This window comes from Pituophis catenifer, unplaced genomic scaffold, assembly GCF_029215685.1.
Source record: "Pituophis catenifer annectens isolate HBS135680 unplaced genomic scaffold, rPitCat1.0.hap2 SCAF_3, whole genome shotgun sequence".
NCBI classification, from domain to species: domain Eukaryota; kingdom Metazoa; phylum Chordata; class Lepidosauria; order Squamata; family Colubridae; genus Pituophis; species Pituophis catenifer.
This window is the reverse complement of record NW_027256883.1, coordinates 160208106-160235549: the sequence shown is the minus strand read 5'-3', so window position 1 is coordinate 160235549 and position 27444 is coordinate 160208106. Positions and strand designations below refer to the sequence as shown.

The window sequence follows — 27444 nt, the reverse complement described above, 5'->3', positions numbered from 1 at the left end:
AGTACCCCGGTCCTAAGCCATGGAGCGCTCTAAAGGTGGTAACTAAGACCTTGAAGCGCACCCGGAAGACCACAGGGAGCCAGTGCAGCTTGCGCAGGAGGGGAGCCACATGGGAGCGCCATGCTGCTCCCATAACTACCCGCGCGGCCGCATTCTGGACCAGCTGGAGCCTCCGGGTGCTCCTCAAGGGGAGCCCCATGTAGAGAGCATTACAGTAGTCCAGGCGTGAAGTGACGAGGGCATGAGTGACCGTTTTTAACGAGTCCCGATCCAGAAAGGGACGCAACTGGCGAATCAGGCGAACCTGATAAAAAGACCTCCCGGCCACAGCCGTCAAGTGTTCTTCTAAAGACAGCCGTGAGTCCAAGAGGACGCCTAAGTTGCGAACCCTCTCCGTGGGGGGCAATGACTCATCCCCAATAGTCAGTAATGGCACCAATTGACTATATCGGGACGTCGGAAACCACAGCCACTCGGTCTTGGATGGGTTGAGCCTGAGTCTGTTCTTCCCCATCCAGATCCGTACAGCCTCCAGGCACTGGGACATCACTTTAAGGGCATCATTGGGGTGGCCCGGGGTGGAGATATATAGCTTTAAATATATTAATTAAATATAATTAAATATATTAAATATGTACAGGTTATTTGTATAGAGTTCAATAGAAAAAATGGTACACAGAAAGTATATTTTCTCCTTTTTCTGTCTTCTATAGCATGGTGCTGCACTTGTAGGCAAGCCAGCTGGAGTGCCTATTATTTATTATTATTATTATTATTGGTTAATCTTTCGTGAGATTCACAGCCTTTGAGGCTGGTTAATAACTCAGCAGCTCGAGTCCTAACCAAGGACATAGGAACTGTTAAGGTATCGTTGGAGGATGTAAGCTGTTCCGAGTAAAGTGGTTTTTTGTAGAGTCAAAATGTTCAAGTCCGGTAAATTTAGAATTTCTAAATAGCGAGGTAGCCCTTTGGGTATTGCTCCAAGGGCTCCAATTACAATCGGGACAACTTTGAAATCCATGTTTTGCTGGCTCAGACTGATAGTAAGCTTCCATAATAGAGATTTTTTCATCCCTAGTCCAGATTTTTCGCTTTTTGGGTTTTTCTTCCAGTAGTTTGTCAGCTACTGGATGATGATGATGATGGTGATGATGATGATGATCATCATCATCATCATCTTTGGTGTATCCAACCAATTTTCCAAAGTGAAAAAGCTACTGGTTAGCTAAGATCAGACAAACCCCTTTGAAGTGATCCAGCATAAGTGTTCCTGTTTATACTTTACACAATATCCCTGCAAATGTGACTGCTCTGGAGCCAGATGACATCACTAGAATGGTGGCTTGCATTTTAACAGAGCTTGCTGATAATATTTTGTGTCCAAGAGCAGAAGGCTTCAATTCTTCAGTCTAATTTTCATTGCTGCTTAGTAGAAGGAGATGTTCTCTCAAGTATTTGCTGGAAGGCTATAGGAGATTGGGGTTCCATATGTTGGCCCTTTTTACTGTCTCCTTGATTCTACCCACTTAAGAAGAGAACTCTGAAAGACATTATGTATGCCTTTGCTTGAATATAAATATTCTTCAGACATTATAGATTCTGCTTTATCAGGATCTGTGGCTACAAATATTATTTGCATTTATATGAATGCATATAAAACTTGTGAATGAAGGCAAATATATGTGTCCCAGGATAATATTGCAAGATCCAATCTAGTTTGGTCACCAGGATTAAAGGTTTAGTCTTCTGAGCTTTGGATTCGTGCTGGAGCCCATCCGCAGGGAACTTCTCTTTACTGGAATGTGCACATTCTGGTAGAAAGACGTTCCCTGAGGATGGGCTCCAACACGAGTCCAAAAGCTCAGAAGACTAAATCTCTGGTCCTGGTGACCAACCCAGATCTTTCAAATAGAACTTGCTTCAAGATCTCCCTACTCTATGTGTGTTTGGGTCTGGAATTGAAAGAATAGAAGCCAGCACACATGACAAATCAGTGGAATAGACTAGCACATACAATTTGTTCTCGACACTTTTTAGTCCACATTTGTAAATAAAAAAAGTTCCAGTGAGTAGGGCAACAAGAATAACTGTTTGGAGCGTGTCTAAATGGACTGCTCCATGTGTTGATTCTTTATTGGCAAGTCCTGAACTTTTTACAGTCTATCACCTTTTAGTATTCCATGTTGATCTTCCATCATCCCTCCTTTGTCTTAGCAGAGAACGTGTGAACAAACGACGTGTGAAGGAGATGGTAAAGGAGTTCACATTACTTTGTCGAGGACTGCATGGTACTGAATACACAGCAGACTACTGAGGAGATTGGTGTGGCAGAAGACTGCAGCATGAACAGATCCGGTTTTATGCCATCGCCTGAAGCTGCTACCAAATCAGCTGATAGAATGATAACTTTACAATTAACCTACCCTGGTTGCTCCTCTCAAGAACAAGCTGCTTCCAAATCCCTTCTGCACATTCAGAGCTAACAGGCTCAAGGACTTCGAGCAGAGGTTGGAGCAGAGCTGGACAGTCCCCTGCCAACCATAGGACTAGTGTACCAATTGCCACTTTTCCCCCTTGGCACGCTCCTGTAGAAGTGTCTGTGATATTGTCTATTTCTAAAGAGTCTACCTTTTACTTGCATGAGGAAGCTTGTGTCTGATTGAAGTGAAGGTCCTCCTGCCTTGAATTACATTAAGGCTACTTCTAAGTTCCTGTGGTTGGTCTACTGGGGAAGCGGCATACTTTAGGGGCAATATGGGCAGGGATGGAGTACAGCTGTAGCAGAGGCAGTTACGAGAATATGATCTGCCCTAGCCTGATTGGTGCAATAAATAATACTAAGAGTCCAACAAGGTATCACAAAGAGGCAACACCATCTTTTTTGGGGCTGTGACATTCCTCGGAATGCTGGCAAATATGCTACATTACCTCTTGAAAAGTTCCTGCTGCTGCTGCTACCTCTGCACATTCTGCAGAGCATCTTCTTATATTACATTAGTCTCTTCAGAGATATGAATATGTGAATGTGAGTGTCTAGGTCTGCTGCAAAGAAAGAGTTGCAGCTGCCTTCATGAATGGTTTGAAAACCCTTTGCGTTATCTCTGCTGCTGACAATGGATCTGGGTTGTGACAAAGAGTTGGTAAAGCTGGAATGAAGACAGAAGCATTTTTGTCACACAGGAAATTCTTGACAACATAAAGATTGGGGATTCATTAATAAGCTAAAAGCCTCTTTACAACCTAGACCTTTTTCAGTGGCAATATATTAATGCAACTTCTCTTCTATAGGAGTAGTTTAACCAGATTTCCTACAGACTCCTAACTCAGGTTTGCTGCTGACCCTTTTCCTTTGCCCAGGACTGGGTAGGTTGTAGTTAATTCACACGAAATTATCTTTGCTCCATTAATGAAACTTAAAAACATTTATCACCTAATACCTAAAGAACAATATCTGAATATCAGTGAGAGAAGTACAAGGAATTTATGTAGACTTGGCAGAAGTTTCTGCATAAAAGCACAAGAAGCACATGTTTTGGGAAATAAAAGCTATTCTGGGATAATGTAAAAGGAAATTAATTGAATATCTAAGTTCTTATATAAAATAAGCATGGTAACAGAGTAATTCTGCACACCATGATATACCAACTATGCCGTGAAGTGGGGGGAGATTGAAGAACTCGTTCTGGAACAGAAATCACACTTGTGGAAAGACCATAATTTTTAGGAGAATCTTTTTATTACTAACAGGAGCTAAATTACAGTGTTTTGGTGGTATCTGACTAATCTTGGACTCATCTAACCCAAAGTTCTTCCTCTAACCAATGGAAGTATTTTTCTGCCTATTGGAACCATTCATCTTTAAAATGGTTCATTAGAGCAAAAATGTGTGCAGCAGGGAAACCACTTCCTCTCTTGGTTGCATTTGAGGTAACAGGACTTTGGAAGTGAGGAATCATACTATTTAATTCCCTCCCCACTTCTTTAAAAGAGGATTGTTCTCTAATACATTCTTCTACATCATATCTTGAAAATAGGACATAGGACGTTCTAACTTCTATTACAGTTCTTCAATGAAAGAATTGTTCTAATGTAATCAGATGTTTTTACTCTGAGTCTTGAAAGCAAAGTACAAACTCTCTGCAAGTAATTTCTGCTTTCAAGGGGAGGAAGAATGAATCCTTGTGGTCTTTTTTTTCTCCCTCTGGCATGGCATGACTATAGATAAGTAATATACTACAAAGAATGATTCATTTCTAAACATGGAGAAAAAAAAGATTTTTGAGGAAGAAGACTTGGTGAACAAATGATGAATTACATTTCCATATCCAAACTTAGCTTCACAACAGCTATACTGTGTGCCTTGTGGTGGGATTTATAGACTATAGCCTACCTGGTTGTTCAGCATTGTTGCTTTCTTATCTATGTCAGCCTTTCAGACTACAACATAAAGAAATTTTATGATCCTAGATGAACATGAGACATTGAACAGGTGCCTGAAAAATTGAGAAGCACAGAACACACATTGAAATCTACCTTGAACAGAACCAGCCTTAAGCTATTCTATTTGATTAATATTTTGCCTTACCTTCTAGACCATGTGAGAGGTTTAGAGGAGGTGGTGTCATCATTTTGTATCTCCCATTTTCACAATGGGTAATCATGAAAAATAGCTTATATGGTTATTTCCAAGGCCTGTCTACATAAGAGTTATCACCAATCACTCCAACAAAACAGTCTAGAAGAAATAGCCACAGTTGGGTACTAGGTGAGTTATCATGAAATTATACGAGTTTGCTAGGATTCTTCTGAAGGCAGTTGATCTGTACACTAGAAATGTTCTATCCTCCAACTGTAAGAAATGAGCAAAAAATCTGCTAAGAGAATAGATCCATGTGGCTAAAGTTTAGTAATAGTGAATCACTTCCAGCAAAAGTAGGCAAATTTCTTGTATTTCTTTGCCATGTACCAAAAGTATTTCTATCTTGTTTCCCTGGAATTTATTTTCTTGGAATATTTTATACCAGTTTGTAATTCTATAATTTACACTGTTTTTTCTGCTGAAAAACTCTGCTGTATTACTTCTCTAAGAGTCCCTTACACCAAATAACTGTTATTGCGCATTAGCATTCTTCAATATTGCCTCCCCACTTCAATGACACTCGTGTTCAGATACAGAAAGTGGCATAGTAGACACAGGATCTTATGAAACACTGATGGCAAAGTAATGCTTCTGCTCAGGATGATTCTTCTTTAGTGCTAATGGCCTGGTGGATACCTCTCTTGGTGCTTGCCAAACTTCCTTCTCTGCCTGGTTTTTTCTCCCAATTTTAAAAATGAAGTCCTAATATGTCATTAAACAAAACATCAGTCTCAAGTACAATCTAGATTTCCAATAGTGCCTCTTGGCCTCATGTAGACTTCAGAATCCACAGTGGCTATAAGGTTATACAATATTTAGAAAGTGTTTTGCTTTCTGAAGATTTTAATGGAAACAGTCTTTTGAAGCTTCATTCAGTAATAACAGGCTCAGTGCACAGCAGAAATACAGTAGCAACCTTAGTAAAATCAGCTGAGATCATATCTGGAGTCTTCATCAAGTCAGAACAACAAAGCTCCATGAGATGCTTCACCAACTCGAGGTAAAGGGACATACTTCCATCAAGCAAGACATCTCTGAGAGGCATTCTGGATTATTTGCCTGCACTTTGTTTGGAAGAATGCCTACCTGATCAAAACCAAAGGAGAAAAATAAGCTGAAGTAGTGGTGATGAAGGAACTTCAGTTTGGCTCCCTAGGAAGTGGGTATTTTGTGACTTTCCAGATTTACTACAGTGGACATTTTTGGAGTGTCTATGACTGTAAATTTCAAATATGCCTACTGACCTCAAAAGTCTTGAGATACCTTGCATAATGGGAGTACATCAATGTAGTTTGAATTGACTTCATGCCATCTTGTGGAAGCTAATTGGTTTGACTTCACATTAAGGATGTAATAGAGAAACAATTTTATTTGTGAAAAGAAGTAGAAAAATCCATGTGCTGGATGACAAAAGTGCATGTGTACTAGGTGCTTGTGTAATTTCATGTTTCCTTATGAAGGAACATTTATGCATAAACACAATTGCTCCGTTTAGTAGAAAACTTTTGTGTGCCAGTACAATTATGGCCAAAACAGGGCTATTAAAAATAAGAGATAGTTTGGCATGCTTATGATTTTCAAATCCCTTTGTAAGTTTCCTACAGGCAACCATTTCAATATCCAATGAAGACTGAGCATCATTAAACTGAACATTAGTTGAAAAAGAAAATGGAAGGAGGTGAAAATCCTAGAGGAAGAAATGGCTACCTAGATGCCTGAACAGAAGCATTCCAGTTGGGTGAAGAAAGCTGGGGCTTGGCAATAGTTTTGTTGCATTCAGACCAATTAAAGTCTGTAAGATTTAAATTTGAGATTTCCAATAACAAGTAGTCCACCATCCATCTAGATAATTCTATTGTTAATCTGCTCTTCTAGACTCAATGATCAATGATCTTTAATATTTGCCCAACATTTATTCTTCTGTAAAGAACTTTAATTTGGTCCCCTGGGGGTTACAAAGATCAAGATTAGGGTTATGCATGCTTCAAATATGATTTGGAAGAAATATTTAAAACCTTACATAAGCATAGCATCTCTGTTATCCATTAAAGAGACCCATGCAATGCGGTTCCTTCAACCTTTATAGAATATTTTTTATACAATATATTCATTCTTGTGACCCTTTTAGCTAATTTCTCTTTGTCAACATATTTAAGTGTGATCTCCAGAAAAGGACACAGTGCTTTGGAATAAAATGGAACTATGGCTACTTGTTACTTGGAGACTATGCTTCTGTTAATTCAGTCTGAGAATTACATTAGGTGTTTTTGTTTCATTTTCTTTTTTAGCAATTACGTCACTGCTGACTTCAGCTTGTGATCAATAATGCTCACCCTACTGTTCAGTATAGTCTAACTCTCTAGTCAACAGAAATTACAACAGGATTAGTTTAAACAACGTGGATATTTATAAATTGGCCACTAGTGTGGATTAACATTTATCTCATCATTGAATAAACAACTTCAACACACTTTTTCAGCAGAGATCAACACTCTTTTTTTAAAAAAAAATATTCCTCTGTTAAAATAATATAGCACTCTACTTAATCTGTTGAGCTGTCCATCAACATACTGCAAGAAATACTAACTTAGCCCACTTATGCCCTGTACAAATAAGATTGTCAACCAGTTCAAAAAGACCCACGTTCCATCCAAATCCAGCAAAGAATGCAGTTTGTTATCTGGCCAATGTCTTTTATATTCAGGATTGGTCATCCACAAGGCTCATCTTCATAGGCAATGGCAATTCCCCGTCGTCCCACAATAGCTTTCTTTACTTCTGTTTGGCCCAGCTGTTGCTCCAGTCCCCGCCAGCTGCGGGACTCCAAGAATGAGGCTAAGATACAAAAAACATTTCCCCAACTTTATTCCAAAGCCCACAAAAAACTAGAAATCATAAAAACCAAGTATATTGGTAGGGCATTATCTTTGAAAAACTGATTATATTGATAGGGCATTACCATATTTACATTATGAATCAAATATTGTGTGGGAGGACATTGGTTAGGCTATTAATACCAGCTCTACCTCCATTAATTGCCTATTAGCAACTATGAATAGATTCAAGTAGCGATGCAAGAAGCAGTTATTTTATCAGCCTCAATTTTTGAAATTCCACAATAACTATATCTTAAATAATTGATTAATCAAAAGAAAAGTACTACCGGTAGGTGAGGAGATTCTTTGCAATTTAAAGAGCATTATTCCAAGCCACATACCTGCTGGGCTAATCTGAGACATGGTCTGAACATGGTTGCGGCACATCACAGCTGTGTCAGAATTTGGCTCTGCATCTGGTATCATAAAGGGATCAATTGAGCGCAGCTGTCCAGTGATCAGTGAAATGCTGGGTTCATTGTTTGTCTTTTCTGGGAAAAGGACATGGTCACAAGCTCCTGGAGATAAGAGGAAACAAGTACAGTAGTAACTAAGTTTCATTACTTACAAAATGATACTCGATTATATATTCAAAGCCTGAATAAAGCGTGCAGACCCTGATTAGAGTCTTTCCTAATTGAGTTTGAGGATACTAATGGCAATAAAGAATTTATGGGTTACTCTAGCTGTAACTGACCAAGAGCAGAACAGAATTAAAATCTTGATGGAATTCTCTAAATTTCATACCTTTGAACTTCCTTATCATGAAAATGTCTATATCTTTAAAGGAACAATGAATACTCTTGGTTCCCAGGTCTGCATAGGATTCCTAACCTCCTTTTTTATGGCAATAGAAGCTCATGACTGACCATATTTACCCTCCAAAACAGCACCATGGCTTCTAGTGATTTTGAGGATGAAAATACATAGAAATCAGAGTAATTTCTAAAATAGGATTAATGCTGTCGAAAAAACACCTCCCTATCTACCTCCCCATGCCATACAGACACACACAAAATCAACATTTAACTTGGAAAAGATGGCAACTATATTAACTTTGTAACATCATGCTTTGTGGTATTACAATCTCTCCTCAAAGTTTTATGCCCCAAACCATCAAAAGTTCCCTGTATTTATAATAAAGCACCCCTGTTCTTCCAGAGGAAAGCTTAAAAGTATGCAACTAAGCAACTTTTTCATCAGTCAGAAATCAAGGGAATCAAAGGTCTCTTGAAAATGAACACAAAGCAACAACTGTTATGTAACCATGCTCATTTTCTGAATCGAGGCATCTGGCGTTACCTGGTAGAAGGTGGCGAAAATCGGTAACATAGCGGCCTGTCCAAGTCCGTGCTGGATTGCATGCTATTTCCAGCTCATAGGGCGTGATCAGGGGTCGATAAAAATCAGTGGAGTTAAGCAAGGAGTTCTGTGGGCAGGCTACTAAAACAAAGATATCCACCTCTAGAAAGTTTGCCAGTTTTGCAGGATTAGGTTTACCCACAGCCAGCGTGTAGGCACGTTTTCCAGCACGGTGAATGATTTGGCGAAGATGATCCAGAACAGACAAGTAATCTTCTACTCCAAGAGTACCCACCACAATACCCACTACTTGAGCATCTCGTGCCCGTTCCACTAGATAAAGGCGTCGCCGCAGAGCCCGGTTCACATCCAATGTTTCGCATCGGCCTCGTCCTGTCCTAGGATCAAAAGAACTAAAGGGACACTGGTTCCAACTCAGCATGAAGTTCGTAAGTTCTGGTCCTTCAGAACCTATATAGAACATACTGTAGTTTTCAAGACCATGATGTTCATCTATTATAAAGCGCCGTCCAAACTGCTGTATCATTCCAGAAATTGGCTGGTTTGAATCAAGATTTTTTTTGCTATCCAACTGAGCAAAAACCACATGGGGATAAATTGGTTGCAGCTTAGAGGCCACGTCATCTAAGAAGAGAGGAGGTACAGAGAAAAAGTAATATTTGAGCAAATACATATTTACAGTGTTCCCAATATCTGGCAATCCTCCTGTAACAACAGAGAAAAAATCCTTAAATCAGTCTAGGGACTGAAAAAAAAGCTAAAAGCCGGGTTGGCTGAGATACATTAAGTTTAATGAGAGTTATGAGGCAAACATGATCAAAGATGTTCTTTAAAGCTATACTGTAACTAACACTGGATCACTCATTGTACTATTTCATTTTAAATTATTTGATTTTTTCATACTGTTCTCTTCAGAAATTAGTAAACGTTCTTGGCAGGAATTTTCAAGTCTTCCTAATTCTGGCTTGATTCAAATCGCAAAACTTTAAACAGCAATAACAGTAATGCATGTTGCATGGCTTTGACTTAATAGTTAATTCTAGTAGTTTAGAGCACAAAGTCAGGATTGGCAGAACGGCAGATTTTAAGACTAGAAATGAATATGCTATTTCTATGGGAACTTCCCCATCCTGGCCTGAAATATCTCTTTTCTACTTATGTTTCCCCTCCAACAGACCTCTGCAGTGTATTTGTGTCCACACAACAATCTTCCTAGGCTTACCAATGGCATGAAAATATGCAGATTCACTCAGTACAACCACATAGGTTTGATGGTCAGGGTACAACTCCTGGAAGACTTCCACACATCGCATCGTATCTAACTGTTCCTGGCCAAATATGTGTAATACTGGCAATTTGCGGCAAGGACTCAAGCAGGCAGGGCCATAGTGCACTATCGCCTCTGCACCCACATGCTCTGCTGCCACTTCATCTACACAACAGCTAAAGGAAAAAAAAAAAAAAACAGGATTAGGTATAGAAATCCAAGGACATTTTTCATTAAACAACAGCCAGTCCCAGCATACAGAAAATTACTTTTTTTGTACTGAAAGTGGCCTCCTAGATACTAGACTCCCATTAGAATCAACCCTGGAAGCACGGTCAATAATAAAATACTGGAATTTATAACCCCATAAAACCTTTCACTCCATTTCTAGGAAATGTAAATGAGAAACTTATAATTTCCTAATATTGCTCAACAACAAAATCACCCATCCATCATCATAGTACTTCAGATTTCTGAGATTATATTTCATTTTAGCCTGAATTACAGGTTCAGGGCTAGTTTTCCCGATTTTAGCAAAGAGATTTTCCCTTTTGGCCAGGCTTGGCAGATATCTTAAGAGCTCGGTAGCATCTGCCCTGCCCAATACAGGATTTATTACTTCAGTATAAGAGACAAATGGTCATCTAGTCTCTGTTTAAACATCTGCCACTTCTAAAACCACCTGTTCCACTATTGTACAGCTCATGTCAATAGGATTTGTTCCTGATGTTTAACCTAAATCTTTGTGGTTGAAGCACATCAAACTTAGTCTTGTCTGGTCCAACTCTAAAAACTTCTGTCTTGTCTTCTATGTGGTGGCCCTTCAGATACTAGTACATATCCCTGAAATATTATCCTCTCCATGTTAAGCATACTTGACACCTCCAATCTTTCACCTTAAATGTTTCCTTCCAACTTTCTCATCATCTTCATAGCTCTTCTCTGGTATGAACCAGTATGTTGCTATTCTACCTAAAATAAGCGCCAAGAACCAGATACAATATTCAAGGAGACTTCTGTACATCCTCTATATAAAGAAGTGTGTATGTGTCAGCCTCTGCTTTTGCTGCTTTGGCTGCCATAGGAACCGGGAGGGGGGAGAACTGGGAGCTTGGGGGGGAAGCGTGCTGGAGGAGGGGCGTGGCTTCGGAAGAAACGAAACTGAATCCTTGAAGTGGCTATCAGGTCAACCGTTGTGGCATTCCTGATTGATGACACTGCCAGACGTGCTTCCACCTGACCCTGGGAGACCTTTGGATTGGATGATTTATGATGAACAGTGGGAGGGGATGCTTTCTATATGCACTTTTTGCGCCTATTGCTTTAATTTCAGCTTAGCCGTGATTGCGTTCACTTCATTTCTAGTAAAAGTACCTTTCTCTATAAAACATGGAGTTTGGGTCATTCTTTCCTGGACTTTGAAGGAAGCACACCTGACAGTATGTATATGTTTCTACTCTACACCCCATCATGCATATCTCTGTATTGGTATACATCTATATACCTAGAAGGCAGAACAGTTACATATGTGACAATCTAGATCATGTGACTAGAACAGGAAAATGGAGAAGGCATAGAATCAAACACTTTCTAACATTACAAGCCCCTGCTCAGCTGCTTTTCCCCACAGGAGCCTACTGGTTGATGGTCAGAGTTCTGACCTCTTTTCATTTTAACATGCATTGGAAGGAATAAAAATGTCAATGCAAACTTGCCCATCTATACTTAATTTTAATTTCCTGTGTTCATTGAAGTCTAATCATAATTAAGTGCATATAAAATTCCCATTGAAAACTTCATGCTGTCTTTAAAATAGGTGGATCTTCCTTTGACCTTACCTGCCATATGATGTGTCTCCCAGGACATACATCTTGGCACCAGTTGTTGTTTCCATCCTTGCAGCAACATCTGCTGAATCTGGCAAAAGTTTATCAGGAAACTGAAGAGCTATCTATGGCAAGATACCAAATTTACTCAAAATATTTCTACTATACATAGGTCAAACAAAATAAACACGCATCTATTTACTCTCCCATCAATTTCTATCAGTATTGTATTATAATTGCATTGTCTTTTTTGTAAAATGCAACAGAATACACCCAGAGGAGAACTGGCATCTTTATGTCAGGTCACAAAATAAGCTCACCTTGGTGAAGCCATTGTCAGATACAAAAGCAGCTGCTCTCTTCAGTTCGTAAAATTCCTCTATCCCCAAATCTGGGGGACGACCACCTACTTCTGTAGGAATCAGAGTCCGCTGAATCACCTCAGCTTCATCGCTGTTGAATGCCGTTGCCATGATGATCTAAATCCAAAAGCCAGAAAGTCAAATTATGTTCAACCACAAGGATAACCCAATTTTGGCTCCATAAGACTGATACAAATTGCATACATTTATTTTATTTCTTTATTTTATTAGTCATATTTGTATGCCGCCCACTCTCCAAGGACTCTGAGCGACTTACACCAAAGACAGTATACTAAATAGCATATTGCCCCCTAACAATCTGGGTCCTCATTTTATCCACCTCAGAAGGATGGAAGGCTGAGTCAACCTTGAGCCGATCCGCTGATCTGCTGAACTAGCAGTCAGCTGAAGTAGCTGCAGTACTGCACCCTAACTACTGCGCCACCTCGGCTCTTAAGATTGTATATACAAATTGAGAATGATTTTGAATTCTATAATATCTATAATACCGTGTACAGTACCCTGATTCTCATCTTTGATATGGCTCAGCAAGGAACTGATCATGAAAATGCATGGTTTTCGCAAACTGGTAGAGTGACTTACCAACTGGCGTTTCCAAAGAGCAGCTACAATATATCAGCAATACTCCAATATTCTTTAACTAGCGGAGGGGGGGAGGGGGGAAATACCCCCCAACACCAGCCACATGGATCATGTTATCCGCTTTCTTCCGGATGCCAACCGCAACTACCAATGATCATTATCCTGTAGAACGCCACGGTACCCCTTTGCACCAGTAGGGGAATTTTTCATCCAACAGCAAATCCCGATATAGAAAAGTCGCCGGAAAAGCGAAAATGCTAGACAGAAGCACTGTGGGGATTGTAGTTTCGTCCTCTTGATAAAGTAACCAATCCCACGATCCCAAGAGACTCACGTAGCTCCTTGAATCCGGTCACGTGGTGCGGGGTCCGTCTGTCAGTTAGTCAGTCAGTCACAGGGTCGGCTGATTCCTGGTCGGCTCCGGTCCGCGTACAGGGTTTGTTTCCGCCATGTCCGGACTCGGGTTGCTGTATTCGGGACTGGGGCTGAGCGCGGCCGCCGCCATCGCCGGCATCGGTTAGTGATTGAAGCGAGAGGCTCCAAGGTTGCTGTTTGGGGGACGCCCGCTTTCCTTGCCGGATTCTTACTTCCCCTTTCTTTATATGCGAGTTAGTGTGAGGTCGCTGATCCTGGATCGGGGGCAAGTAGATCGCAGGAGAGGCTAACCTGGCATCCCAGTCGCCTCTCAAAATGCCCGAGTGAGGAAAAGCTGTGGTTCTGCAGCGCGGGGTGTAGGGGGCTGGGTATATATGCGAATATAGCCTCCTCTGGCCGAAAGGAATATTTGAACCCGTGTCCGGACCCGAACGTGGTTTGGTTCTCTTTTAACGCTTCTCTTTTTGTCGATAGGAAGTGCTTTTTTTGCCTTTCCATCTCATGCCATCCTCCCCATTTTAGAAACTGCTGGGGGGAGATTGCAAAAAATAAGACACCTAAAAGATGTTTCCGTGTCTAATAATCCCAATTCATTTCTGGTTAAGTGAGAGACAAGAGAGTTTTCTTAGTGGCTTTGAGGTCTTGACAATGAAATGATTCTGAATGAATATCTCTGGGTGCCAAAGGGTATAGCAGAATAGCCTTATTAAATGCTTTGTTCTTTACATACAATAGTTTATACACTGCTCAAACAACTAAAGGGAACACAAAACTACTGTATGTAACGAACAAAGTATTTAATAAGGCCATTTCATTCATTCAGATCTCGGATGTCTTCTGCTTGTGTTCCCTTTATTTTTTTGAGCAGTGTATTTAAACACATGCGCAGCCGGTCCCCTCCATTTCCTCTGATTTCCTCCACGCACCCCAAAATAATAAGACCTCCCCGAAAATAAGGCCAAGCACTTATTTCGGAGTTCAAAAAAAATATAAGGGTCTTATTTTTGGGGAAACACGGTATTTCTAGAGGAGAATAACCACGGATAAGATGTTTAATGGTAAAACATTTAACTGCTTCATCCTAGTTACCTTTGGTATAAAATTAATATGGAATGTCCACTAGCAGTATAAGTATTGTTTACGTATAAACAAGGATGGTTGATCTTTAATCTTTTGGTTGAGATAAGGCACAAAGATATATGTTCAGGAAGGTTTCAAGCTTGCATTTTAGATAAAAATATATCCATGTATTTATCTTATATATTTAATATTCAGGTTATAAATCATTATATTTTAATTAGATACTATTTCTAATTAAATAAACATTTGCATTTATATAAGGCACAACCTAACTTCCATGTAGCAACCCTCTGAGCTTTTCTGTTTTTAAGGCTAGACTAGATCCTACATGCCACATTACATTTTAGTGATACAAGATTTTTTTCTTTTTTTGAGTATGTACAATGAAGTATCTATAATGAGAAATGTCATGCTGCTATATCATTTTTTAAAAAAATCTTATACTCCTATGTATCTCTCTTAGATAACCCACAGTCTCAGTTGTGTGGATGTCCATATGTAATGGGTAGCTGCTGCATTGCTGAACCTGAAGAAACTTTTCAGAAATTTCCTATTTAATGGAATATAATGTTCAGTTAGTTACTTTGCTTGTAGTTTTCCTGGCATATGTGGTCTTTGCTTTGAATTCATTGCCAAAATTTGATTTTTGATCATTGTCATCAAAATGAGCTCTATACAAATGATTCTAAATATGATCCACTCCTCTGATTGAACATTGAAATCTACCTGGTGGTCGATCACAGCTCATCGCCTTCATGATTAGAGCCTGCTCACCATCTCTCCATCTGCCAGATCCTGTTAATGTTATCCGTATCTTTCTGAATGCTACGGCAGTCAGCTGGTAGAAGCCCATTCATTGTCTCAGCCTTAACTTTTCATGTGCTCAAAATCTGATTCACAAGAATACATTAGTAGTTAAAAACTAGTTCATTGAAGTGTACATGTAATAAAATCAGAAGCAACATGAGAACTAAAATTCATAAATGGAAAGGTTTCAACAGCATTTACTGTAAGTCTATGTGTATTATGCTGGACAAAACTATTATGTGGTATTAGCCATGCGAAAACAAAAGTATGATTAGGAAATACCTAAAAATGGCTCTTCATTAGGCTGGAGAGATTGCCATTTGCCCCCAGCACTTTAGTATTCAAAGATTTGTATTAAGGAATATTCTTAACAAGTTTGTGTTAAAAGTTATTATTAGAACATAATTCAAATGATATATAAAATAGAGGCAATAGCAAGGCATATACAGATACAACTGGAATCAGTATCATATGCTCCCATTATCAATAAGACAAAATATATATGGCGAATGCTTGTATAATTGAATGCTTTTTAATCGTTTATTTTTTTAAAAAACCCTCTTTTGAGTTGTTCCATATTTATCATTGATAAGAGATTCAAAATGAAGAACTTTTAAGTATTTTGCCCTTGCCAGAGAAACCTCTTGCATGTCTCCAGGCTTTAACTTAAACCTTAACTTCCACACTTCTGCAGGTGATTATCAAACACATTATTGGAAAGCTGCTGTGTAACTGAATGGTATATATGTTCTGCTGTGTACCTGTGATTTCTTGGGATCTATTAATAATAGCATTGCTAGATGATGAAAAGTCTCTATTTCTATCACTGCTGTAATCCTACGCAAAGTGTACATAGTAAACTTCATTTAGTTTGTTTTGTCAACGGTCTTTGGAGCAGCTCACCTAGTAAGAATGATGAGCCTGCAGTGAACCTGGGATCTTCAGCTGCATTAGTTCGGTTGATGTGGTTCAGACTTGTTCAGTCAGGATTAAGAAATGATAAACCATAAACTCAAGTTTGACCTTCTAACTCAACTCTGTATTCCTTTAAGGTCACTTTAGCAAGTGGGCACAACTTATTTTGGAAATCAAAATTTCTTACTGGCTTTTGCTGGGAACATCACCTACACATAACATCCTCTTCTGCTTAACCTTGCTCCATTTCTGTCCTTGTAGATATTTGCCGCCAAGATTTCCTCTCCTGCATGCATTTCTCTGGCTTCTTAGCGGGCAAGGGAAACTCTTAGTTCTGTTTTCTCATTTAGATGATTTGGGTGCTTTAGGAATAATCATTTTTAGTATGATTTCCACTCCATATCAAAGGGGAAGTTAGCTTCTTCCTTTTTCAGTTAAACTTGTGTCTTATAGTGGCTTCCTATCTTCTTGCCAGTGAATCTTGAATTCATATTCTGAAATTGTTTTAGAAAATCCATGCCCCTGAGCTAAATCCTGTTCACCAAACTGGATGATTGATAAGGAAGGGATGTGGTAGTCATAAAATTAAATTCTGTTCTTTGTTTGAGAAAGTATAGGATCCAAATATAGAAATCCTTTCTATAGTGTATATGGTTTGCAAAGGGAGAAATATGAAAAATCTTTAAATTTTCAATACTTCTCTATTAAAGTAGAATGTAGAAACATAGGGGATTGTTCAGAAGGCATACAATGCAACTGTAGCAAATAAACACTGTACCAGGGGTGTCAAACTGGAGGCCCGCAGGCCGGATGCATCACACGCAGGCTAGGCATACCCCAGGTCCGAGAAGCGAAAAAACGTCGCGAAACATTACATGATGGCAACATGACGTCGCGTAACATTGACACCCATGCTATAGTATATTCAGTAAAATTTATTCATAATTCTAGCTGTTCTCTTGGTATTATGTATAAGAATTGGGCAACTGTTGCTATAGAATACTTGGTTACAACCTCTTAATCATGAAGGAAAAATATAGCTAGTCTTTGGGAGTGGCATCCTTAAATGTGCCATGTAATTTCCTCCCTTTTTCATATTGACAGTTTCAACAATTACCAAGCTCTATAAGAATTGCATACATAGTATTCCATCCCTTAAGCTGTCAGAACCAGTCATTTGGTACCTTCTGGAGGTCAGTGTAACTGCTGACACCAAATTACTTTTTGATTATTTGAGCCTACCAGTACAGTTAGTTTGGGTGGCTTAAGAGAAAAGTTTTCATCTAGCACTCAGCAAGAAAAGAATTTTTAAAAGCTCCCAACATCTACACATGGTTGGAAACTTCTTTTTGCAATTTGCTCCATTCTTTCTTGATAACAGAAGAGAAATAGTGTTCTCCAGTGTTCATATTTATCCACAGGGTCTCATGTGATACATAAATATCAGGAAGCTGTTGTGCAATTCTGTCATGTATGCATTCTCGTTTCATCCCTGTGTTTTTTTTTATGAGAAGTTTATTTTGCCAGTTTAAAATGCATGTGTTTTCTGAATAATGTCTTTTTTGTGATTAATGATAGGGATGTTTTTCTCTCCTATTAAGTCTTTAGATGTATTACATGTATTAGATGTATTAGGTGTATTATTTTAGTAAGCTTCTTTGGGAGTTAAAAAGGCTCATATAATTTCTTGGGCATCGTCAGAGATAATTTACATTTTAGCCGAAATATGTGCTGTATTCAAAGAAATGATAGTTAAGCAAAAATATGAACCATGAGTATGTATGAAATATGTAAACAGAAGGCTCTGAAGTAGAATTCTGTCTTGCTAGTTTAGTGATATATTAGAGAGAATGCAAAAATCTTACAAAAAATCTTCAAAGAAATATTGATGTATCCATTGTTGACTTAATTGGTGTAGGGGCTGTTGCAAATTTGGGAAATAATGCATAATGCAAATTAGATATTATAAATACATCTGATCAGGAAGATTAGACTGTGAGAGAAATTACTTGCTTCAGAAACTAGACATAGAAACTTGTCCGGGTTTTTTTTGGTTAAAGAGAAATTTAATTCAGGGCTCCTTTGTCCAAACCGAATAGCAGTTTTTAGTTTGAAAGTTCCAGAACTTTTCATGGTACTTCAGATGTATAAAATACCTGATTGCTAATGATATTTAGTAATTTAAATCTGATAATTGAAAGGGAAGGCTTTAGCACAATATGTGGTAGGACTGGCCATTTCTTAAACTGCCGACAACATAAACAGGTAGGGATACAGCTTGTGAGTTCACTGAAGTGTTAATGACATAATTGGAAGTAGGGAAACACTGTTCCATATTTCTGCCCAAAATCTACATTTTTAGTAACTACAAAAGAGTCTCTATTTATATTAGTTAAGCATCAGGTGCAAAAGCTATGCCTATATCTAGTAGCCTCTAATTTTTACCTATAATTGCAAGGTACTGATACTTGAAAGAAAAAAATGTTGACCTTTGTTTTTCTGACAAATAAATACGTGTTAAGATATATTTTAAATTTAGATGGGTAAAGGATATGGAGTTTGCATGGCTTGAAGCTAAGACTGTCACTTGGGAGAAGTTATGTATTTTTAAAGGAGGTTTTGTTTATAGTAATATAACCGGGACCCTATCCTGCACAGAGACTCAAGGTGTTTCTGAATAAACTCTAAATTACTGGTTGTTATATCCAGATTCATGACTTACTTCCTCACTCTCTTTTCAACATATAAAGGGATATTTCTAGATTCATGTTCTTGGTGGTTAGATTGTGGTTTAAATATTCAGGAATGGGAACTATGCAAACTCTTGTGAATTGACTTGATAACTATAGCCACCCCAATAGACTCTGAGTAGAAAGATTAAAGTATGAATTAATGCATACATATTTTGTAATGCTATCTCTGTTTTCTTTCTGTTTCTTTAGATCAAAATGCCATCTACTGCTTTTTTTCTTAAGTAATTAATTGTAGAAACCAACGTAAGCTTGCTCTCCTGATTCAAGAGCTTATTTCTCCTTGATATTATAGGGAATCTTGTTAAGCCCTCCCTTAACTTTTCTTTCTTTCTTCTCAAATTCTTAAGATTCTTTGTGGAAAAGTGTGCTTGGGACTATTCACAAATGAGATGGAATACTTGTATCCTGTGACTATGTTGTCATATTCTGTTAGTATATGCTGATACATATTTCCCATAAGTGTGTCATTAACTAATTTTGCGAAGTGTTCATTTTTCTGAAAATTCCACTCTGAGCTTCATATATGACTTTTCCCCCCTAGCTATAGTGTATGATATTTGGCATATTTGGTCTTCAATAATTGGTCTATGCTCATCCCAATTATTTATAAGTAGAAAGTTTTATCCTGAAAAGTAATTTGGCCTTATGAAGATTTATGGTGTAAATTAGATGAAGAAATTACACAAGAAACCTACATATTTTTCTTTTTTTCCCTGTGGAGACTTGATATTATTTGCCTGTTCTGAGAATGATGGTTTCAATACTGGTACCGTCACAGTTTCAGGCATTGAGAAGTAGGGACTAACTTCAGCTTTCAAAGTCGAAACATTCAACTTTGCTTTTGTTTTTCAGGAATCTGCTATACAATATTTGACCTGGGCTTTCGCTTCGATGTAGCATGGTAAGTTGTCCCTTTCTTCCCAAACGGGGATTGAAGTAGTAGGGGGGAAATGGCTTATGGATATTCTTCATGATGGCTCAGGAAAGGTGCTATGGAGATTAAGAGTAATTGGCCAGTGTATCTCACAAATTCTTGGATTATGGATTCCTGAAGATCTGGCAGTGCTGCACCCCAAAGATGAGTAAGCAAAGTTTAGCCTGTTTGCATCCACACTGCAGTTCTTGACAGCAATATTAATGGCACTGTTCACTTTTACTAATCAGTTCTGCTAATAGCATCATTTTGCCAACTCGTCAATTGGCACCCTAACCTTTTTTATTATTATTTATGAATAGCTTGTCCTTATGCTTGGCTAGGTAAGGTTTACAAGCCATTCAGTGTTGGTAGCCTATTTTTATGGGTAAACTTTTACTTCTTGCCCCAAAACAATTTTATTAAATTCACCAAAGATCAGAAAAGAATATTACAAAATAGTAGGATTTGCATTCCTCTTTGGTAATGTTTTAATAATGAAAATTATAATAATTCTTAATTATAATATAATTATATTAATATAATCAGGAAAAGGGGGAATTAAAGTAAAAAAGGGCATTGGGAGACTATATACATGAATAGGTAAACCTAAGGAGAAAAATTTAAAATACACATTTAGTATTTCCTCTCCAAAACTTACTTGAATAAAAAAAGGTAAACTATCATGAAAAAATATTATTACCACTAAGAAATGCAGGTTAGAAAAGAATAAAATGACCTTTGCTGTTAACTTCAGTCAATGCAGCTTATCTCATTTTTATATACTACTGATTCAAAGAAAGATATATTTTAGTTTACCAAATTTTTTGCAATGGCAAAACTGGCAGGTAATAGAAATTGAATTAATCTCTTATAGTGCATCCTGGACATAAAGTGTTAAACTTCCCCTTGAGATGCTGCTACAGAGCATTGCATGCCAAAACAACTAGAGACAGAGATAGTTTTTTTCTTTGCCATCACTCTGCTGAACACTTAATTTCCACAGTTCTATCTTATGTCTAAGTATATTATCCATATAGTATGGCTGTATCATTTTTATCCTTCTCATCTGTTCCACTACCTTCTCTATTGGTATCATTATTATGATTATTATCCTTTGTTATTGTGATTATTATTACTTTGTTTTTTTGCATGTATACTGAGAACGTATACATCAAAGACAAATTCCTTGTGTATCTAATCACAGTTGTCAAAAAAGCTGTTCTACTCTATTCTATTCTACATAAATTTATGTCTGAAAATGCAGAAATAAACTAGCTACAGGATGAATTGCCATATAATTTTCTTGATTCCATTAAAAACGTTTGACCAAAACAAATAGCTACAGATGTATTATTATAATAGAAGTGAATATATTTCAATTTATTTACAGCTTCTGACTCTTTCGGCTCCTAAGCTTTTATTACTCTAACATTTATTGACTGAATTGTCCATGCATGCTCAACAATCCAGGATGGATAGAATTAAGAATCCAGAAGAAGTCTTAGAATATAAGTCTGCCAGTCAGTTTCAGAATTAGCAAAAGTGGGAAACAATATAATTCTGGAGCTGATTTGCAGGTGTCCTGTTAGGTGATGGATCAAACAAGTTCACTGCTTGCTGCATTTCATGAGCTTTTATCTATTACTATGCCAGCTTAGCTACACTTACCTTCAGCACAACTTTCTTATAGTTTTTTTCTGTCTCATTCAGAAATAATTTTTTTCTTAATATGGTATTACTGCCTGTTTGCATGAGTGAAAAGATATATTTTTGTGCATTGACATGGAATAATAGACTAATTGTTATAGCCAAGCTACAACTATAAAGTCTTTTCTCAGTGTTTTTAACTAGGATTCCTCCTTTTCTTCTTTTGTGAGAACAGTGATTTCATATACCATAATGGGTGGGGCACGGCGTATTTTAAGATATTCTTCTGTATATAGGTTCCTGACAGAGACTTCTCCATATATGTGGTCTAACCTGGGTATTGGGTTATCCATTTCATTGTCAGTGGTGGGAGCGGCATGGTGAGTATCTTTTTTCTTCATATCTCTCTTCTCTTCTTGTTGCTAGCTGGCAAGTGCAGCTGACCTCTGCTTTTGAGTTCACTTACTGATATTAAAATGGTATATGAAACTAAGTAGCCTCAAACCCAGTTAATTTTTGCTTGGAAACAATTGAGGGCCCCATGTAAGATACTTTGTCTTGCATAATGGAAAGGCAAATACAGATCGGCATAGAGCATTATATGAATAAATAATTTACCACAGACATAATTGAAGAAACTATTTGCCATCTACTGGCACATTCCAAATTATCTGTGCAACATGGTGAAGGCTGTCCATCTAATCATTCTGTTTTTAGGGGGATTTACATCACTGGATCCAGCATCATTGGAGGTGGTGTCAAAGCACCTAGGATCAAAACCAAAAATTTGGTCAGGTGAGAAAAGCTCTTTTCTCCATTTGTATTACAGACATATTGAAAACTACAAAGGTCACCAGGACATCCGATCACTGGACAATGTTATTCTCCAGATAGCAGTGTAATTAAATCTTCGGGGCACTTACTGGAACAAAGCTCTTTAAAGGAAAAATGTTTTTTTCAGTGACACCCCACTCCCCAAACCCTACCCCAAAATCATGGTGTAAGCATACACAGAATGAAGCTGGTAATAGGCTTTTTTGTGGTACAAAATCCAGCAGTACAGTATATCCTATTGTCACCATGGCATCTAGGATAGAACCTTAGCATTGGGGCATAAAAGCCCTTCCTTCCTTCCTTCCTTCCTTCCTTCCTTCCTTCCTTCCTTCCTTCCTTCCTTCCTTCCTTCCTTTCTATAATCTGGGGAAGATAGCCAATTTTTTTGCCCCACTTCAACTGATAAACTCTTCTTTCTCCTTGCAGTATAATCTTTTGTGAAGCTGTGGCCATCTATGGAATCATCATGGCTATTGTGATTACCAACATGGCCGAGGTATTAACTGTTTTGTATAAGAGGGATATATTTCTCAGCTAAGTTGACTGTACCATTTTTCAGATATGTCTGGTTTGATGTTAACCTCATCCATTTGTTTCCTGAGAGGAAAGCAAAGTAGATTATAGTATTCCAAACCATAATACGGATCAAATCAATCAATAGATTTCTAGTGTTGTGCTAAATAGTGAATAATTGCACATAACAGATAGCAAATAGCAAACATGGCTCAAGCTTTTATTTATTTTATTTATTTATTTATTTATTTATTGGTTCGATTTATATGCCGCCCTTAAGGTAACCTCTCTAATCATCAGTGAGTATAAAAGCTTGGCCAGATGCTTTTAAAGCATTAGACAGTGTTGCCAAGATTAGTGATCTCCATTGCAAATGAAAGAGAATCTGGTAATAAAAATAATATTGCAAAATATTATAATATTACAAACATGTTATTTTTATGAGCAGACTCTCTTTCATTTGTCCCAAGTAAAACTCCATAGACGGTTCCAAGTAAATATTAATCCAAAAGTTATTAACTATCAAAACTACCTATCAAAAGTTATCAACACTGGTCCAAAAGTTCTCCTTTATTAAGAGATAACCTATCCTAAACGGTCTGCAGTTGCCCCATTTTTTAAAAGAAATTAGTTTTGGTAAATCCTAATGCCAGGGCTCGTACCCTATTTGTGATTTGGGCCTTGAGCATGAGTTGGGGTTCCTGCCACTCTACCAGCCTTCCTGCTATGTAGCAGCTTAACTACCTGTGATGCTTGATGCTATGTCTGGATTGGTTTTTCAGATTTAAGGAGCTGGTAGAATTTAATCTGCCTTCCCTATGTGAAAATTTGGAAGCGGTTGCGAAATTCATAGCCACCATAGCAACCATAGATCTGAGCCAGCTTTTTGAAGGCCCACCCCACTGGGGGTGGGAGCAGGGGCACATATTAGACCTGGTTTTTGTCTCGTGGGGTTGGCTATAATTGCTATATCTAATCCTTCTGGTGGGAGATATTTTTCCAATCTGTTTGGAAATATGTTTTTGTTTCATAGAATGCTTTTTTTCCTTGCAGCAATTTAGTGGTAGAACCCCTGAGCAAATTGGTCCCCAGAACTATCATGCAGGTAAGCTATATTTGTAGGTGGGATTGGGGTTGTGGGGGGTAGGAAAAACTGCTCTTACCTTTGTAGGAGGATCATGGATTCCTAGTTACTTAAGAAATGCCATTTCCAAGTCATGCTATTATCTGTATAAGTATAGGAAGTATAGTGCCCTATGATTAATGCATTAACTATAACTGTGACAACCCATATCTTAACTAGTTTTTCTTTTTACTTGTGGGAATCTAATCAAAGGAGTTTATAAGTCCATCACATTTTCTCATTCTGGTCTATGTTAGCCTTCAGGATTTCAAATCTTTCCCAGCCTTATAAGGGATTGAATCTGGAAAAACCCACCAAAAAGCATGACTTTTATCACCAAATTCTGGCCCTTTTTTTAGTTGGATTTATGTCTTTACACAAACATTGCAGAAGTTTTATCCTGCTAAGCTATCAAACAATATGTATGTAACCAGTAAGGAGCATATGGATTCTACAAGTTGACTTTCCCCTTTTCTGACTTTCTTGTTATTCCATGCTGTACTAGCAATTTCTAATGTGCCGACTGTCTCCTTGGAGTGGGGGCTTATAGCGATAGCACTTATATACTGTGTCACAGTGCTTTACAGCCCTCTCTAAGAGATTTACAGAGTTAGCATATTGCCCCCAACAATCTGGGTCCTCATTTTACCGACCTTGGAAGGATGGAAGGCTAAGTCAACCTTGAGCTGTTCAGGATCGAATTCCTGGAATGAGCAATGAGTTAGGCTGCAACACTGCATTCTAGCCACTGCGTCACCATGGTTTATCAGATTACCATTGAAGAGATCAGAATAATATGTGTGCTGTATCTGTATGGTTCAAAACCACCATAATAGCAGTAATGTTCTTATGGCAAACCTCAAAGGCATATATGAACTTTTCATATATGAACTGGACATTCAGATCATGTTTTTACTCCACTGTTCTCAAGGAAAAGTCCTGAAAGCTTGACAATTTGAAAATGCCATTGGATACTGCCCATTCCTAATGCCGTTTTCTCTATGTAGGTTTCTGCATGTTTGGGGCAGGTTTGACCGTAGGATTTTGCAATCTCTGCTGTGGTGTATGTGTGGGCATTGTGGGAAGTGGTGCTGCACTAGCAGATGCCCAGAATCCCAGCCTCTTTGTCAAGATCCTAATTGTGGAAATCTTTGGCAGTGCCATTGGACTCTTTGGAGTCATTGTAGCAATCCTGCAGGTAAGCCACTCTTATTTTTCTCCATATGAGATAGTCTGCTCGTTATAACTTTTCAGATTTTCAACTCTCGTATAGAAACAAAAAGTTAGTTTTCAACAAAGCCCTAATACATTTACAATCCCCGTTTTCCTAAGTTTTCCTACAGTCCCAGTTTCCCAGGCAGTTATATTAATACAATAAAGAGCAGTTCCCAATATTTCTGTGAATTTAGGGGCACCTACAGCCACCCCAACTTCCAAAAGTTGGAAAGAGGCAAGAAATCAACTTTTCAGTATGTTTTAGTAAGATTGTATGGCTTCAACCCATTTTCTCCAGGGAAAGTCTTCCATTTGCATCAGAGCACTGATCTGAATTTTTCATTTCATCCTCCTGGGCTTTTTTTCTAGTGCTCCTTACTCTCATCCAAGACTGTTGTGTTTTCTCATTATCGCAAACAGATAGATTTGTAATATTTGTTTTTAAAAAGCCCACATTACTGCACATAAACAAATCTGTTACTTGATGATATGTGAGGAAATATGATAGTCATAACTGTCATGGCTGGCATTGAGACATTGATCACTCAGGACATAAGTAAGGGGGGCTGAGGAAAGCTGCCCCCACTCCCCACCCCCAATTTAATGAATTTTGGAATCATGTTTAAGGAATAGGTTTAGAGAGAATGTTGCTATTTATGGTCCTTTGAGTCAACTCTGATTTCTGCTGACTAAATAAAGTTTCTTAGTAGCATTTTCAGAAATAATTTACCGATACCGTCTTTCTTAGACTGAGAAGAGAGTGACTAGTTCAAAATCACCAGCTGGCTTCAAGCTCATGGGAGGACTGGCGCTCAGACTTCCTTGTTCTTAGTCCAACCATTACACAAAACTGATTTAGCAATATGTAATTCATAAAGTATAGGATTTTCCTGATCTTTTGCTTTTCTTGTATTTTGCAGACAACTAAAGTGAACATGGGTGACTAAACTCTTTTGCCAACTGCAGATCCTGTATATATTTATTTAATGTCTCCTGGTGGCCTAGGAGCTTGATGTATAAAGTTCTTCTTGTGATCTTCACCTACTGGGCCATGGACAAAACTGAATAATTGATGTGTGTTTGTGAGAATTTATCCTTCTCTTCCCCCTGCCTTTTTCCTGCTCTGTTTTTTTTTTTTTCCAGAAGGAAGGGGCTGGATGCCTTGCTGGAAAGAGCCTTAGGTGTTCTAGCCTTTTGCACTCTCTGTGGCAATCACTGCCAATTATAATACAGTGTTCTATGAAAGAAAATTGTTCTTGTCCCAAGTAGATGCCCTTCTTGTGTGCTCCCTGCTGCTGTGCCCCAATTATTATCCTGGCTTTGATGGCTGATTTTTATTCCCCCTGAATAATGGTGGCACTGGCTTGAGCTCTTGGCTTTGGAGACTGTGGATAGTGCCCCTTCTACACACACCTCCATGTGAAGGGACACAAGAAACGAACAATGTGATTTTCTGAACCATAAATGATTGGTTATTAAAATCAATGATGATGAAAGTATATTGTATTGTGGTTAATAGTAAGTATTAAATGTTTTGCTTGAACTATGGTTGGTGAAAGATCTGTACTACATCAACAGTAGTTTCAAACCCTGCAGAAAAAGCAAAACTGATTTGATTTTTCAGAAGAAAATTGTTTTCTAAGATGCTTGGCACTATATTACATCTTATTTTATTTACTTAGTTCATTTTATTTTTAAAAGGTTCTAAACTACCACAATTTCCAGACTCTGGACAGTATGTATCAGTAATCATTTTAAAAAACCCACATCCACTCAGACCACCAATAAAACAACCCATCAATGTTATAAATGCAAAAGGATGGGAGCATATATCTAGACTGTACTTCAAAGTCCTGAAGAAAAGAAAGGCTTGGAAAGCTTTTTCTGGAAGCCAGCAGAAAAGAGCCAAGCACGTCTCTGGATGCAGCATTTTTTGGGGGGGTTATGTCGGAGCCTCTATGAAGAAGGCCTGCCTTTTTGCCATGTACCTCCTATCTCTCAAGATGAGGGAGGGAGGAGAGAAGAGGAGAGCCCCCGGCAGGCCTTTTCTTGATCTGACAGGGCAAGCAGATTCTTTGGAGGAAGCAATAATTGATCTCACTCAGTGCCAACGCTGGACACCTCCTGGTAATGCAGCAACCATAGAATCAGTGTTTGTTTTTGCAGCAGCAGGCTCTAATAGCTACAGCTACAGCATTTTGCATCATTATAGCTTCTAAGGGAGGCTCGTGTAGAATGTATTGCTGTACTGTAATCCAATCAAGTGGTGACACTCATTGTCACCAACGCCTCCTGTTCCAGATCAGGGCATTACTGGCACATCAGCTGGAGCTGGGAAAAGCCTCCTAGCTGGAGCCTCCCCCTGCTGTT

General features: G+C 38.4%; 3 protein-coding genes across 7 annotated transcripts in view; 2 read left to right on the top strand and 1 right to left on the bottom strand.

The window, feature by feature from the left end:
- The window catches only part of IPO13 (importin 13), a 53489-nt gene extending 50849 nt beyond the window's left edge, over positions 1–2640 (top strand). Inside the window, exon 20 of one of the 2 annotated variants that reach the window (XM_070941415.1) lies at positions 2215–2640. In XM_070941415.1, coding sequence (XP_070797516.1) covers positions 2215–2314 — 100 coding nt within the window. In that variant the 3' untranslated portion in view covers positions 2315–2640. The remainder of the gene's footprint in view (positions 1–2214) is intronic. The other variant, XM_070941416.1, reaches the window with a different exon arrangement.
- Positions 2641–5475: 2835 nt separating this feature from the next.
- On the bottom strand, positions 5476–13021 carry DPH2 (diphthamide biosynthesis 2). 3 transcript variants are annotated; one of them, XM_070941417.1, is made up of 7 exons: positions 12897–13021; positions 12252–12410; positions 11944–12056; positions 10061–10281; positions 8818–9462; positions 7857–8033; positions 5476–7474 (listed from the first exon to the last, which is right to left on the bottom strand). In XM_070941417.1, exons 2-7 carry the CDS (start codon positions 12402–12404, stop codon positions 7350–7352), a joined length of 1434 nt encoding a protein of 477 aa, XP_070797518.1. In that variant the 5' UTR covers positions 12405–12410; positions 12897–13021; the 3' UTR covers positions 5476–7349. The 3 variants fall into 3 exon arrangements, with proteins under 3 accessions (XP_070797518.1, XP_070797521.1, XP_070797520.1); XM_070941420.1 differs by lacking the exon at positions 10061–10281 and having other exon boundaries at positions 11944–12022; XM_070941419.1 differs by lacking the exon at positions 12897–13021 and having other exon boundaries at positions 11944–12022; positions 12252–12312.
- A 253-nt stretch (positions 13022–13274) lies between these two features.
- ATP6V0B (ATPase H+ transporting V0 subunit b) lies at positions 13275–26570 on the top strand. Of its 2 annotated transcripts, none has more exons than XM_070939624.1 (8): positions 13275–13412; positions 19679–19727; positions 21686–21769; positions 22107–22184; positions 22650–22719; positions 23790–23841; positions 24867–25057; positions 25995–26570. In XM_070939624.1, the coding sequence occupies exons 1-8, from the start codon at positions 13346–13348 to the stop codon at positions 26019–26021; spliced, it is 618 nt and encodes a 205-aa protein (XP_070795725.1). In that variant the 5' UTR covers positions 13275–13345; the 3' UTR covers positions 26022–26570. The 2 variants fall into 2 exon arrangements, with proteins under 2 accessions (XP_070795725.1, XP_070795726.1); XM_070939625.1 differs by lacking the exon at positions 13275–13412 and adding an exon at positions 19218–19254.
- Positions 26571–27444: the final 874 nt, after the last annotated feature.